The sequence below is a fragment of the Manis javanica genome, chromosome X (assembly GCF_040802235.1).
Source record: "Manis javanica isolate MJ-LG chromosome X, MJ_LKY, whole genome shotgun sequence".
NCBI classification, from domain to species: Eukaryota; Metazoa; Chordata; class Mammalia; order Pholidota; family Manidae; genus Manis; species Manis javanica.
In genome coordinates, this window is record NC_133174.1 from 72724114 (window position 1) to 72737339 (window position 13226).

The window sequence follows — 13226 nt, forward strand, 5'->3', positions numbered from 1 at the left end:
TTTTATTTTATTTCAAATTAAAACATAAATTAGTGTTTGATTTTTTTTCTTTTTTTTCTTATGAAGTAGGGCTTTTCTGTGAGCATGGGCCTTCTAGTTGCAGATCCATAGCATTTTTCTTATAGTTCGCTGTATCTGTAATATGTCTTGTACTGTTTTCAGTTTGGGTTTCTTTAAAGTAGAATGAACACTTAAAAACATTTTTAAATGATACGAGTGCAGAATCCTCTTAGATTTTTATTATTTCTCCCAGCCTTTTACTGTTGTCTTTCCCACCACTAATTTAACTGTAGTTATTTTGTTAGTAATTCACTTTTGAGTCTTTCCAAAGCATTTAATTTTCCTAGACACAATTCTCTTTATACTCGTATTTCATCCTATTATGTTACATTTAAATTGTTTAATTATAGTGAAACTGATGTACAGACTTGGAAACAAATACAGCTTATTGTTGGCCAGCAGGCAAATCACTTGTGAAAGACAGTACTCAATTGAGTGTATTGGAGAGTACTCAGTGGCAATGAATATTTAGCATTCCATGAACATCATTTCTTGTAAAAATTTAAAACATCTTCAGTTAATCAGACAAGTCTCTTTGTTATGTGGGAACCTACTGTATGTGTAGTATTTTTCTGAAGGAAAGGGCTCATACCTTTGAAGAGATTATTCAAGGGGTCTGTGAGGTAAAAAAAGGTTACAAAATGATAGTTCAGAAAGTCCTTTGAAAAATAAAAGTCACACTCCAGTTATTCACCACTTTGGAAATATACTTCAAGATGGGTTACCCTTTGCTTTTTTATATTATTCCTCACAATATTTTCTTTATTAACTATGTAGAGAGTAACAAGTCAGCTGTCTTTGAAAACTATGAAATATATAGAAATAAATTTACCAAATATTGTCATGACACCTATTTTTTTAAAAACTATTAAGCTTTACTGAAGGGCATTTTTTTTTACTTGAATGTACTTAGAGATATATCTTGTTTCTGGATGAAAGGACTCAATATTAGAATATGGCAGATGTTCCCAAATTTATAAACTTAATTCAGTTCTTACAAGATTCCTGGATTTGGAGGGAATATGACATTGATTCAACCAGTATTTGTTGTCCACCTGCCAGGTATCAGTAATCATACTAAGCTATAGCATAGATAATAAAATAGACCAAGAGAATAAAAGAGCATGTCCAAAAACAAATATATTGACGATGTCTTTGTAAATGTTATGGGGCTGGGGTAGGGCATAGTAAAGGTGGCACTTCACTTCAGTGTGTAAAGAAAGGATAGATTATTCAAGAAATGTTTTGAAATAATTGGCTTTTTTGGAAAAATACTTCGACCTTTACAGATATGCAAAAATAAATTCTGGGTGGAATAAAGATCTAATCATAAAATATAGAACTATAAAATATTAAAAGAAAAAAGAAGGATATTTGTGTAATCTTGATATAGGAAAGGCCTTAAGCAAAACACAATCTGGAAGTCATCAAAGAAAAAATTACTATATTGTACTACAGCAAAATAAATACATTTCTGTTGATCACAATATACCATTATATACTGGTTAACTATAAGTTTAATGGATATCAGAAAGACTGGAAAAACTCTGCAACATATATAACAAAGAACAAAATAACATAATCCTTCATATATAAAGAGCTCCTATAAATTGATAGGAAAAAGATGAGTGACCTCTAAGAAAATAAAGTATATGAACAAGCGATACACAAAATAAGATACATAAATGACCTAACATATGAAACTTAACTTCATCAGCCATCAAATAAATGCAAATTTAAAAATTCATTTAGATTTTGGCAGTTAGCTTTTCAATTTGATAAAGATTTAAAAGATTCATAATAATGCTGCTGGTAAATGGAGTAGGAAAACAGACATATACTCTTGGTGGGTGTGTTAATTGCTAGTGTATTGCTGACTTTCTGGAGATAGTGTGGCACTATTATCAAAAATTAAAATGTATATAATCGTTAATCCAGTTATTTTACATCTAGGAATTTGTGTCTAGGAAACACCACAAGGGTGTATGATCCTAGTTGTATGCATAAGGGTGCTAATCACAGCATGCTTATAATTGCACACACACACAAAAAGGAAATATCCCATATTCCCATCAGTGAAGGATTATAAGCAAGGAGTGATTATCAGCAAGGATTTGTTAAACAAATCATAATGCCCATATGCCCATCAGTAGGGGACTTGGGTTGAACTAATTGTGGCATGTCCATTATAGAAAACCAACTATGCAGCTATCGAGAAAGAAGCACGTTTACTGGTATATAAACCGATATGGAAACATCTGTATGACACATTGTTAAGCCTTTAAAAAATCAAATCTCAAAATAATATGTATAGTGTGATATCACTTGTATTTAAAAAGGAAACTAAATGTGTGTGTAGTTTATTTTAAATTTAATTTAAAACATAATTGAGATTGTGGTACATTATCTATAATCTCTGTTTTTCAATTCAGTAGTCCATCATGGACTTCGACCCATGTCAGTGCATATAGGTCTACTTCATCCTTTTTGGTAGATCTATAGTTATTAACATTGTGTTTGTTTTAAAATGCTTTGTGTGTATATGCATAGTGTATATATAAGAGGCAAAATTCAGGAAGAATATCCACACAACTTAACAAAGGTTACACTGAGGACTTTATTTACAAGAGCACTTTGTAAAGGAGAGCACTTTCTTTATACTAGTGGATTGATTTTTCTCAAGTGTAGGTATATACTTAGCAAAGACAATAAAAATACTTCTTTTTAAGGAAGAAAAAGTTTAAAAATGAATGTTTATAGAAAGTGTAATCCTGGAAAACTCTCCAAAACCTCTTTAAAACTTGACAGATCCATAGCTTTTGAATTTACTTTTGCAGTAAGGAACAAAAGGATGGGAAAAGAACAGAGAAAAGGAATCAGAAGGAGGTTTTCAAAGGGAAAGAGGTATGAATGAAATTAATAGCAACTTGCAGAATTCAGTTAGCACCCTGATCTCTGCTTATAGTGTGTTTGTTCTTCAGTTTTTTATTTCATGTTTTCACCACAAAGAATATTATTCTCAGTAGAAATACATTGATGCTTTTTCTTCATGACCAGAGAAAGCACCACAAATAAGCAAATGCATTAATTTTATAACATCTTGAAGTTTCATTTTGTCAGTCAACTGTTTATTATGTCAAACCATCTTTCCCAAACTCCTGTTAAACAGACAGTTTTGAATTCACATGTTACAGTGTGAAGAAAACCACATTTTTTAGACTATTTTTTAGAGCAGTTCTAGATTCACAACAAAATTAAGGGGAAGGAATGTAGATTTCCTATACACTCCCTGCCCCGACACATGGATAGTCTTCCCCATTTTCAGCGTCCCTCACTAGAATTGTACATGCATTACAATTGATTAGCCTGTATTAACACATTGTCATCACCCAAAGTCCACAGTTTACATTAGGATTCACTCTTGGTACTGTACTTAACTATACAGCTTTTAGCCTTTTACGTGATGCAAATAGTTTTTCATATAAGATTTAGAAAATGGGGCTTTGTGTTATATGACCTAGAGATTTATATCTTTAGTATTGATTCTGACCTGGATGTTCTTATAAAATACCTAACAAAATTTTTAATATTTTTATTTTAACTTTTTAAAATATGTTATTTGATTTACTTTTTGTTTTAATTAGGTAACTGGGAAAAAGGCATATGCTACAAGTCAGCAAATTTATGAAGCAGTTAAATCATTGTGGACAAAAAACAACAAAGAAGAGTTATTTCCTGAACGTAAAGAAAAAATTAAGGTAGAATTTAAATGAACCAAAAATGTAGACATTGAAAGGTTTCTATGGGGAAAGAGGTTTGGCTTGTCATGGGAATCCTAGATAGGCTGAGGATAGAATAAAAGGAAATGAAGAAACATAATATCTTTGCATGCTAGAATTTTGGGGGGTATTTTTTTTCTTTTAGTAAAATGATTTACTTATGAAGGAAAAATCTTTTTGATAAACAGCTAGGAAATTTTGCTGAAATGGAAATCCCTGCAAAAACAACTCATGACCTGAAACCCTCAGTGCCTTTGCCAAAAGAACTCAGCTATGAAACAAAGACCAACTCAGAATCCACCTCAGGTTTGTTCAGAGTAATTCAATTTTGTTTTCATTCTTTTCTTAAATAATTTTATAGTATTATAATCAGCAGTTTGAATTTATGTATGTGTTTTCTTTATAAATGTTTTATCTTATATCTATAGTCTGTTTACCAGTTTAGATTCTGAGGTACTAAGGTACCTGGTACTTTTTCTAATTGCCATATAGTTCATAATACAGATACTTTGTATATGGGGTTATAGAATATCACTGGCAGTTGGGTAACTGAAGCATTTAATATCACTTTATAAACGTGAGTTTTTTAATTAAATGGAGGAAAATGTACCTTCCTGGATTCTATCAATGTATAGGCTGTAAGTGTGAGTCACATCTGTATAGAAATACCATCTTTCCATTTCTTGTACTACTTACCCTATCAGTCTTAGCTTCCACCATCAGTTTTATTTAGTTTTTCTACTGGGAGAACTTTCAACACCAAATAGTTAAAATAGCATCAATTATAATACTTAATAATTTTGCTAGTATTAGGTACTGGCAATACTTTGTGGGAACAAATAGTGACAATTATACTTTCTAGGTAAATACTTCTATGGTTTTACTGTAATCAAAAAGCAGGTAACTTGATCCCCAATTTCTCACCTGATGGCCCCCCTGTGACTCTGCCTGTCTTAGGTTGTTCCTCCCTTGAGGAATCTTACCCGTCTCTGGCTAACCAGTCATCTTCTGGGGCCATACAGGGAAATGTGAAGTTGGTAAGTGAGAAACAAGCAATATTGCTTGAAAAGGTTAGCTTTTTACTTCTTTGCAGATTTATGCCCTGTGGCTTCTATGCCCAGCATTTGTCTTGAGGTATCTTTACAAAATCAAACAAATAAGCATATCTGACTTGATTGTTTATAGTTCATGATGCATGATCAAAACCGAAAGTTTCTGTGATATGACTGCCCTTGCACTGTTCACCATGTAAGAACTTATTCATTATGTAAGACCTTGTTCACCATGTAAGAACTTGCTCGTTATGCTTCAGAAGATTGGAGACTGTTGAGAATTAGGCTTGGGGTTGATTAATGATTGCATTGAGTCCCCTATACAGAATTTTATTGTTGTTAACAACCATTTGATCAATAAATATAAGAGATGCCCTCTCAAAAAAAAAAAAAGCAGGTAACAGAGTGTTTACTGTTTCAATAGTGTATTCCCATAAACTCAGCAGCCACTGGCTTACACAGGTTTGTCTATCTGTACAATGTGAATGGTACTACCCATTAAGTTGTTTTATTGCAAAGGAAATAGGACCAAAACACAGGTAGAGAATTCGCAAATAATGATAATATCTGTACTTTATTGAGCACCTACTGTGGTGTAAAGAGCTGTAAGTATATTATATTATTCAGTCCTCACGCAAAAACCAAAACAAACAAGAAAAAACTTTGGTCTTTATGTAATTACAATCATTTTTTGATGAAAACACTGACACTCAGAGAGCTTAAGTAACTTGCCCCAAATCATACAACTTATGAGTAGCAAAGTTGTGTTTATAGTCTAGATAATCCTGACACCAAAAGCCCAAGCTCTTTCCATTCTGTATAGATTAATTTAAAACCAGAGTTCAGTCTCTAATTTCAGCCTCCTTATGTTTCACTTAATCGTCATAAAAGCTGTCACTGAGTAACAAACCTGATTTGAGTTTTACTATTGAAAAATCAAAAACTCTAGAGACCAAGAGATCTGTGAAATAGAGCCTTTCCAGATGCTAACCAGAAAAAGGACTAGTCCTGGGAGAGGAAGTTTCTGTTCAGCAGCAGCAAGGCCAGTTAACAGAAACAACTTGTCCACTAGACATAAGAAACAGGACACATTTATAAGGGGTCTTAAGGAAAGAAAGTTCTTTAAATTCACATTTAAAAAGGTGGGCTAATGCAAAATGGGAAAGTTCAGGGGTAGGTGATTAGTCCATAGAGTAGGCTCATAGATTTTGTGTCGAGGATGGTCAGGCACTGTTCATCCACAAGGGAGACGCAGTGGTTCTGGGGACCGTCTAGATAATTGTTGAAATGGCTTCATCCAGCGTCATGGAGTTTCTATTTAGCTATGGCCCTTGGCTATTGATTGATTATCTTACTTTGTCCTTTACCTCATTCTCTGGCCGTTATGTCACTTAATTTTAGGACATTTCAGAATTTTTCCTTTTCGCTATTTTTTCTGTCACCTATCCTTTCTAATCAAGGTAAGTTATACAGTTTTTAGGGTCTTTCTGAGTAATCCACAGTTGACCGTATCCCCACAAGTATATAATATATCCACTCATTTTTCTAAATGCCTGTCAATTCCAGAGTATCTTTGTGGAGATGAAACATGTTACAGCTTAACAGTGGGACCAAACCATCTCTAGCCAGTGTCTTTTCTTCACACACAGTGATTCTGGAACACTACCTGCCCATCATGGGTAATGTAGTATATGAAAAGCATTAAAAGGAGATATGTAGAGAGAAAGATGCCAGTGCTGTTCATCCTTATCATGTATCATTCAGAGTTGATTATACAGTACTCAGGATTCACCATTTCCATAGTTTATATGCAATACCAAAGGTCCAAGATACAGGAAACAGGTGTGATTATGAGCACAGATTTTAGAACAAGATCTGAATCTGAGTCCTAGATACATTTAGTAGTTCTATTGCCTGGGGCAAGTTATCTAATACCGCAAGTCTCAATCTCTTCATCCACTAAAGGGAGACAATAATAGTGTCTTTCTCATATGGTTGTAATGAGGATCAAATGAGATATTGCACTAAAGCACAAAGTACAGTGTCGAGGACATACAGAGTTCTCAATGAGTGTTAGAAGATATCATTTGCCTAAGTAATCAGCCATTTGGCTGGTAAAGAAATAGATTTTCATTGAGAACAAACTTTGGGAGTATATTACTTAGCTAAGGAACCTAGCCATAGCCATCACTTATCACCATACAGCATAGGTTGGATGTACTGTCCAACTATATATACTGTGGCTCTGAATATGAGTTTGGTTGTTCTTTATCATCCATATACGTTTATGGCAAGAATTATTATTTGGGGAATCACAAATTTAGAAATTTGGGGACATGGACCTTTTCAAAACCTGATGAAAGCAGAATGAAATCTCTCACGGTCCTACAGGATTCATGCCCCTCTAAAGCAGAGGTTGGCAACTTGTGGCTCTTGTGCCAAATCTGGCTCACCACTTTTTATACATTCCACAAGCCAAGAATGGTTTCTAAGTGATTTACATAGTTGAAAGAATCAAAAGAAAACTATTTTATAACAAGTGAAAATCATATGAAATTCAAATCTCTGCCCATAAATGAAATTTTATTGGAACACAGCCACACACATTCATTTATGTTATTGTCTCTGGCTGTTTTTGCACAGCTTAACAGTTGCACTAGAGGCTTTACAAAATTTTTTACAAAAACAAACCTTTTCAAAGTTCAAAATATTTATTTTGGCCCTTTGCAGAAAAAGTTTGCTGATTCCTGTTATAGAGGTATAAAGTGTGCCATACATAAATGGACTCATCATCCTCATGATTTTTGCTGGATTTTTTTATGGGTCAGGACACTAAACAGCCAAGCTCAAAATCTCTAAAGGGCAAAACCAAATTTCCTACAGTCTTTCAGTATAAGGGAGACCAAAACTCATCAAGCTCTCAGTCATAAGCTTGGGAGTGCCATACCTGAGGAACAGGGAGGAACCAGTTGACTGACTCTTTCTGAAACTGTAACTCAGCTCACTGCCTGATTGGACTGAGATGATGAACACTTCACCCTTCCTAAAAAAGGAAAAGGGGCCCCTCTCTTGTGGAGGATATCATCTGGAGCTTCTATAATTCTTATATACACAATTTCTACCATATAGACAAATAAAATACTAATCATGCAAAAAGGCAGGAAGGTTGACTGACAATCAAAAGAGAAAAGAAATAGTAACAGCAGACCCACAGGTGATCTAAATATTGAATTAAAAGAAAAGGACTTTATGACTAGTATTTTAATTAGAAAAAATGATAAAGTGGATAGAAAATGGAGAATTTCACAGAAAATAAGAATCTATTAAAAAGTGAAGGGTAATCTAAAAGTAAATAAAAACAGTATCTGAAATTAACTCATTGGATGGGTTTAACAGCAGACTGTATACAAAAGAGGACAGAAGTAATGAACTCAAATACAGGTCAATAGACAATAGACAAACTGAATTACAGAGAGAAAAAAGAATGAAAAGATTAGAACAAAGTATGAGAATTATACTTTGTAATTTGATACAGTGATTAGTATCTTTAAGTGTTTCAATTACTCAGAAGCTGAGTATCATCCCAACTTTATACAAAAGAAACAAAAATAGAATTCCTAACAATCCTAACTTCACTGAGCAGTTTGTGATCTGTCCCAATTTTTGTACCCAACTTGCTTGAAATATAAATGAGATAATGTGTGAACTAAATTCTTAATGAACAGATATCACCTAATGGCTATTTGAGATAATAATTCATTGCTGTTTTATAACTGTAAACGTCTTTATTCCCTTTTTGGTTTTTGTAACACCAACTTTTTTAAAAGTCTGCTAAAAACCTTTAAACATGAAATGTTTTTATGAGAGATTAAAAATATGATAAAGTGCAAAGAAAAGCATTACAATGAGTAGGGGAGATTCAAGAAAAGTTATACAACTGCAATTCCTTTGGGAGGATAGAGAGCCCTGAATCATCTCAGGGGGTAAAGAAATTTCTAAGAGGAAAGATAGAATCCTTAATTACTCAGAAAATCATGAGATGAATCTTTTTTAAAAGGCAGAAATCAGATGGCCTAGGCTAAGTGGTTCTAAACCACAGGGATCCACATCACAATTAACTTGAGTTTTTTTTCCCCCTCAAATTCACTCTACCTGAGAAATTTGTAGAGGTGAGGGCCACAAGCAGGTGAATTGTAGGAAAAACTCCACAGGCAATTCTCATGTATATTCCTCTAGTTAATAATGTCTGACATAAGCTATGAATAAATCAAAAACTTCAAACCTCTCAATAGATTTTGAGAGGTAGAGATCTAAAAGCAAAGGAGCCTTCAAATTTGGATGGGCTGAATCTTTGACCGGACTTTGGACAAGGATATAAATTAAGGAAGTGAGTAAAAGTGTTAGAGAACTTAGTCAAATGGTGGACATTGTTAAGGAAATTATACACATTCCGACTTATATAAAATAATCGTTTTGTCACATGCTAACCATAATGATTATGTTTGATTAAAAACTACTTTCATAGTACACTTTCCACTTGTACTGAGCAAAGGATTCCACCAGATGGCAGTAAACATACACTTGAGAAAGGAGCAGGCAAAATCTGTTAAACCTTTTTAGTGTGCCACGGATCCCTTTGCAGACTGTTTTTAAAAGCGTAAAATAAAATGCATAGTAATATGGGAGTTTCCGCAAATATATTACATAGCGATATCTAACAACATATCTAATAAAGGCAATAGTTTGAAGTAGTAGCAATTGTAAATATTTCAAAACATTTATAATTATAGTGTGGTATGAAAATATCTGTGATTTCTATTAGTGACAAAAGCTAAGGTACTGCTATACTGTTGTGGTTTGTTGCCTACATTCATTATTGAAGAGGATGTTAATTGTCAGCCAGAGATTAATGAAAATAAAGGCAAATTTCCCCTATCCAAGTTCATTGATCACATGGATTCTATCCACAGACCCCCAAAGGGATCCCAGACTAAGGTTCTCTATCCTGTGGAGAACTGTATTAGTGTCATGGGTAGTGGTTACTTATGACCTGGTTGTTTAACATATTTGATGGTGAAATTATACATAGATATATCACTCTTTATAAAATAGGAAATGTTTCTGAAAAGATAGGTATAAAAGAAATCATTGTGTGTAAATCTGTGTCTCCCCTTAATTTTCGTCATAAAATTGGTAGTTAAATTTTATGGAAGAAAAGTGTGTCTTCCAAATATGATAAAATTATTTAAAAATAGGTTTGAAAAACCTTTCAAATAAAATTTTCTGAAAAAATATTTTTAGTCTTGTCACAAAATAAAGTTTTTTCTGGCCTACTTACCAATGCACAGTGTATTATATGCAGCATTTTGTGCATATTATTATATTGAATACTGAAAAAATTGTGTCATTGTTACTACTCTCACCCCCATTTTACAGAAGAGCCATGTTGTGTTGAGAAGTCAGACAAAACTGGGTTCAATCCTGGCTCTATCACTTATCAGTTTAGTGACACTGGTTCAGTTTCTTACCTCTCTAAGTAAATATGTCCTTATCTGTAAAACAAGGACAATATAAAAATACCATGTGTCTCTTAGTGATATTGTGAGATAATGCATGAAAATAATAAAGCATCTTGACTGGCACACAGTTAACAAGATCACCATTGATCCACACATTGCCAAACTAAGGAGTCCAGTGTTAGTCCCCATTTTATGTAATCCCATCAGAAACTTTTAACACAGGTAATTACTTCTTCCTCCTTGAAACAGTCCCTTCACTAGGCCTGTGGGGAACTACTTGTTCTTGATTCTCTTATCTCTCTGACTGGCTGTTCCTTCTCATTCTTCTCTGCTACAGCCTCTTAATTTTCACAACCTCAAAATGTTGGTGTATTCAAAGGGCTCATTCTTTGGACTTCTTTTCTGATGGTCTATATGTTCTCATATAGTCCCACAGTTTTAAATGCCATATATAGGCTAGGACTATAACATTTATAACCAGCCCAGACCTCTCCTGAACTTACAGACTCACATTTCTAGCTGAGAACATTTGTACTCAGATGTCTAGTTAGCAATTCAAATTTAACACATCCAAAATTTAACACTTCACTTGCCTTCCCACAAACATGCTTCTCTAGCATTTTTCCCTATCTCAGTAAATGTCAACTCTATTCGTCCAATTTCTCAAGTTAAAGAGTCTCTCTCACTCAACATAGTGAGCCCATGTAGGAAGTCTTGTCCATTCTACGTTCAGAGGTTTTCCAGAATCCAGTCCCTTTTCACCACCTCTGCTGTTACTGCCCTTAGTTGAAGCCATCAGCATCTCCTGAAGCACTGAAACAGCTTACCAACTGGTCTCCCTGCTTCCATCCTTGTTCCCCTATAGTCACTTCTCCCCATAGCCAAGAGTGATCTTATGGAAAACGTATGTTACTCTCCTGCTCAAAACTGTCCAGTAGCTTCTCATTGCACTAAAAAAAAAAAACACCTTACCACAGCCCTATGTGGCCTAGCCTTCCTTTGTTTGGTGATCATGTCTCCTGTCAGTCTCACTGAACCCACCATCACTGGGGTCCTCCCTTCATTGTTCCAGCCATACTGGCCATTGTGTGACTCCTCAGACATGCCTCAGGTTCATTATACTTACCATCTGCTCCTCTTATAAGGCATTTTCTCCAGATAGCTATAGGACTCACACCCTCACCTCCTTCAGTTTTTTGCTCTGATATCACCTTTCTAGAAGGCTTTCCCTGGCCACCATATTTAAAGTTGCAAATCACCCAAGGACTCCATATGCCCCTCTGTTTTATTTTTCTGCAAAACACACCACCATCTGATATATATGTTACTTAATTTATTGTTAGTTTCACCCAACTTGAATTTTAGCTGCATGTTGGCAGAGATTTTTATGTGTTTTATTCACTGATGTATTTATTCCCAGTACCAACAATAAATTTGTTAAATGAATTACTAATTTTTTTCATTTTAATACTTTATCAGGTACCACACAGTTTATGCCTGACCCCAAGCTCATGGATCACGGGCAGTCCCATCCAGAAGATGTAGATATGTACAGCACTAGAAGCTGAAATAGTCTGCATAGAGAGCAACAAGATGTGTGAAGTTGCAAATAATGGTGAAAATATCATGTGATGGGTAACTTTGATGCATAGAGTATAACTTAAACCAAGATTTTCCCTTACATCTTCCAATGTTCAGTTTGACCAGTCACATAAATGATTAAAACACAAACTGAATACAATCCAAATAATATTTAAAAACTGACAAGGAGGCAGAAGTAGATATATTATAATGCATTTGATGATTTTCAAGAGTGTTTATAAAAAACAAAAAAAACAGCAAATGTATAAACACTGATGAGACTAAAATCTGAAAAATGTAGGTATATGTATATATATAAATATTTATACATATACATGTATATTTGCTTCAACTTTTCCAAATTAATGTCAGCTAAATTAAAATGGTGTGTGGATGGATGTGTTCCCTCACCCCTGTACCTTCTCCCTTTTTTTGATTTTCCAGAGCTGGAATAAAATATCCATATTTTATGACAGTTGGGCTTGGCCTTGTCTTTTTGATTTATTAATGTTACCTCCTATTAAATGTCCCAAAACATCTCAAACTATTTAAGTGGACTGGCTACATGGGATCCCCAATGCTGCTTAGCAACCCTACTACTAATTCCCAGATGGTTTTCCTGTTCTGTTCCGCAGGAGAGGTATTACAAACCTTTAATTCTTAAGCCTTCTATACCTGCCAAAGATGACTGTGTCTCCTATTACATAGTGGGGAAAAAAACAAGTTATTAGACATGACCATTCCCAATTTCTCCCCTTCTACCTTCAAGACTTACCTCTTTTCAGCCAGGCATCCCCATATTCTAAGACTAATGCTTCTATTTATGTTCCTGGTCTCATTCTTTCCCATCTTTTCCAGTATTATATCCCATCTTTTTTAATCTTCAGTGTTTCATTTCTCTTTTCATTCTTTTTTCCTCAACCTTTAAATAGCTTCACGTCTTTATCCAAAAACATCAGTAACAAAAGTCTCTACCTAACCATGCCTCTTCCTCTCAAGCTATCTTTTCTTTCTCCTTCCTATGACTTCCATAATTCATAAAAAATTAATTAATGTCATTTTCTTCTTCATTTTCAATTTCTCTCTTAACTTGCGATACTCTGGCCTCTATATGAGTTTTCTGTAATTATGGACTCTTCACTACTACCTCCTTGAAACTCATTCTTCCCTCTGCTCTGCTATTCATGCTTGTCTGACTCTTTATTCTTTTCTTGCTCTGAATCCCTTAAATGCTG

General features: G+C 34.3%; 1 protein-coding gene across 3 annotated transcripts in view; it reads left to right on the forward strand.

The window, feature by feature from the left end:
- The window catches only part of APOOL (apolipoprotein O like), a 109075-nt gene extending 96609 nt beyond the window's left edge, over positions 1-12466 (forward strand). For 2 of the 3 annotated variants that reach the window (XM_073228169.1, XM_073228167.1), the window contains 4 exons: positions 3705-3818; positions 4028-4145; positions 4797-4876; positions 11890-12466. In XM_073228169.1, coding sequence (XP_073084270.1) covers positions 3705-3818; positions 4028-4145; positions 4797-4876; positions 11890-11955 — 378 coding nt within the window. In that variant the 3' untranslated portion in view covers positions 11956-12466. The remainder of the gene's footprint in view (positions 1-3704; positions 3819-4027; positions 4146-4796; positions 4877-11889) is intronic. The other variant, XM_017658959.3, reaches the window with a different exon arrangement.
- The last annotated feature ends 760 nt before the right edge of the window (positions 12467-13226 follow it).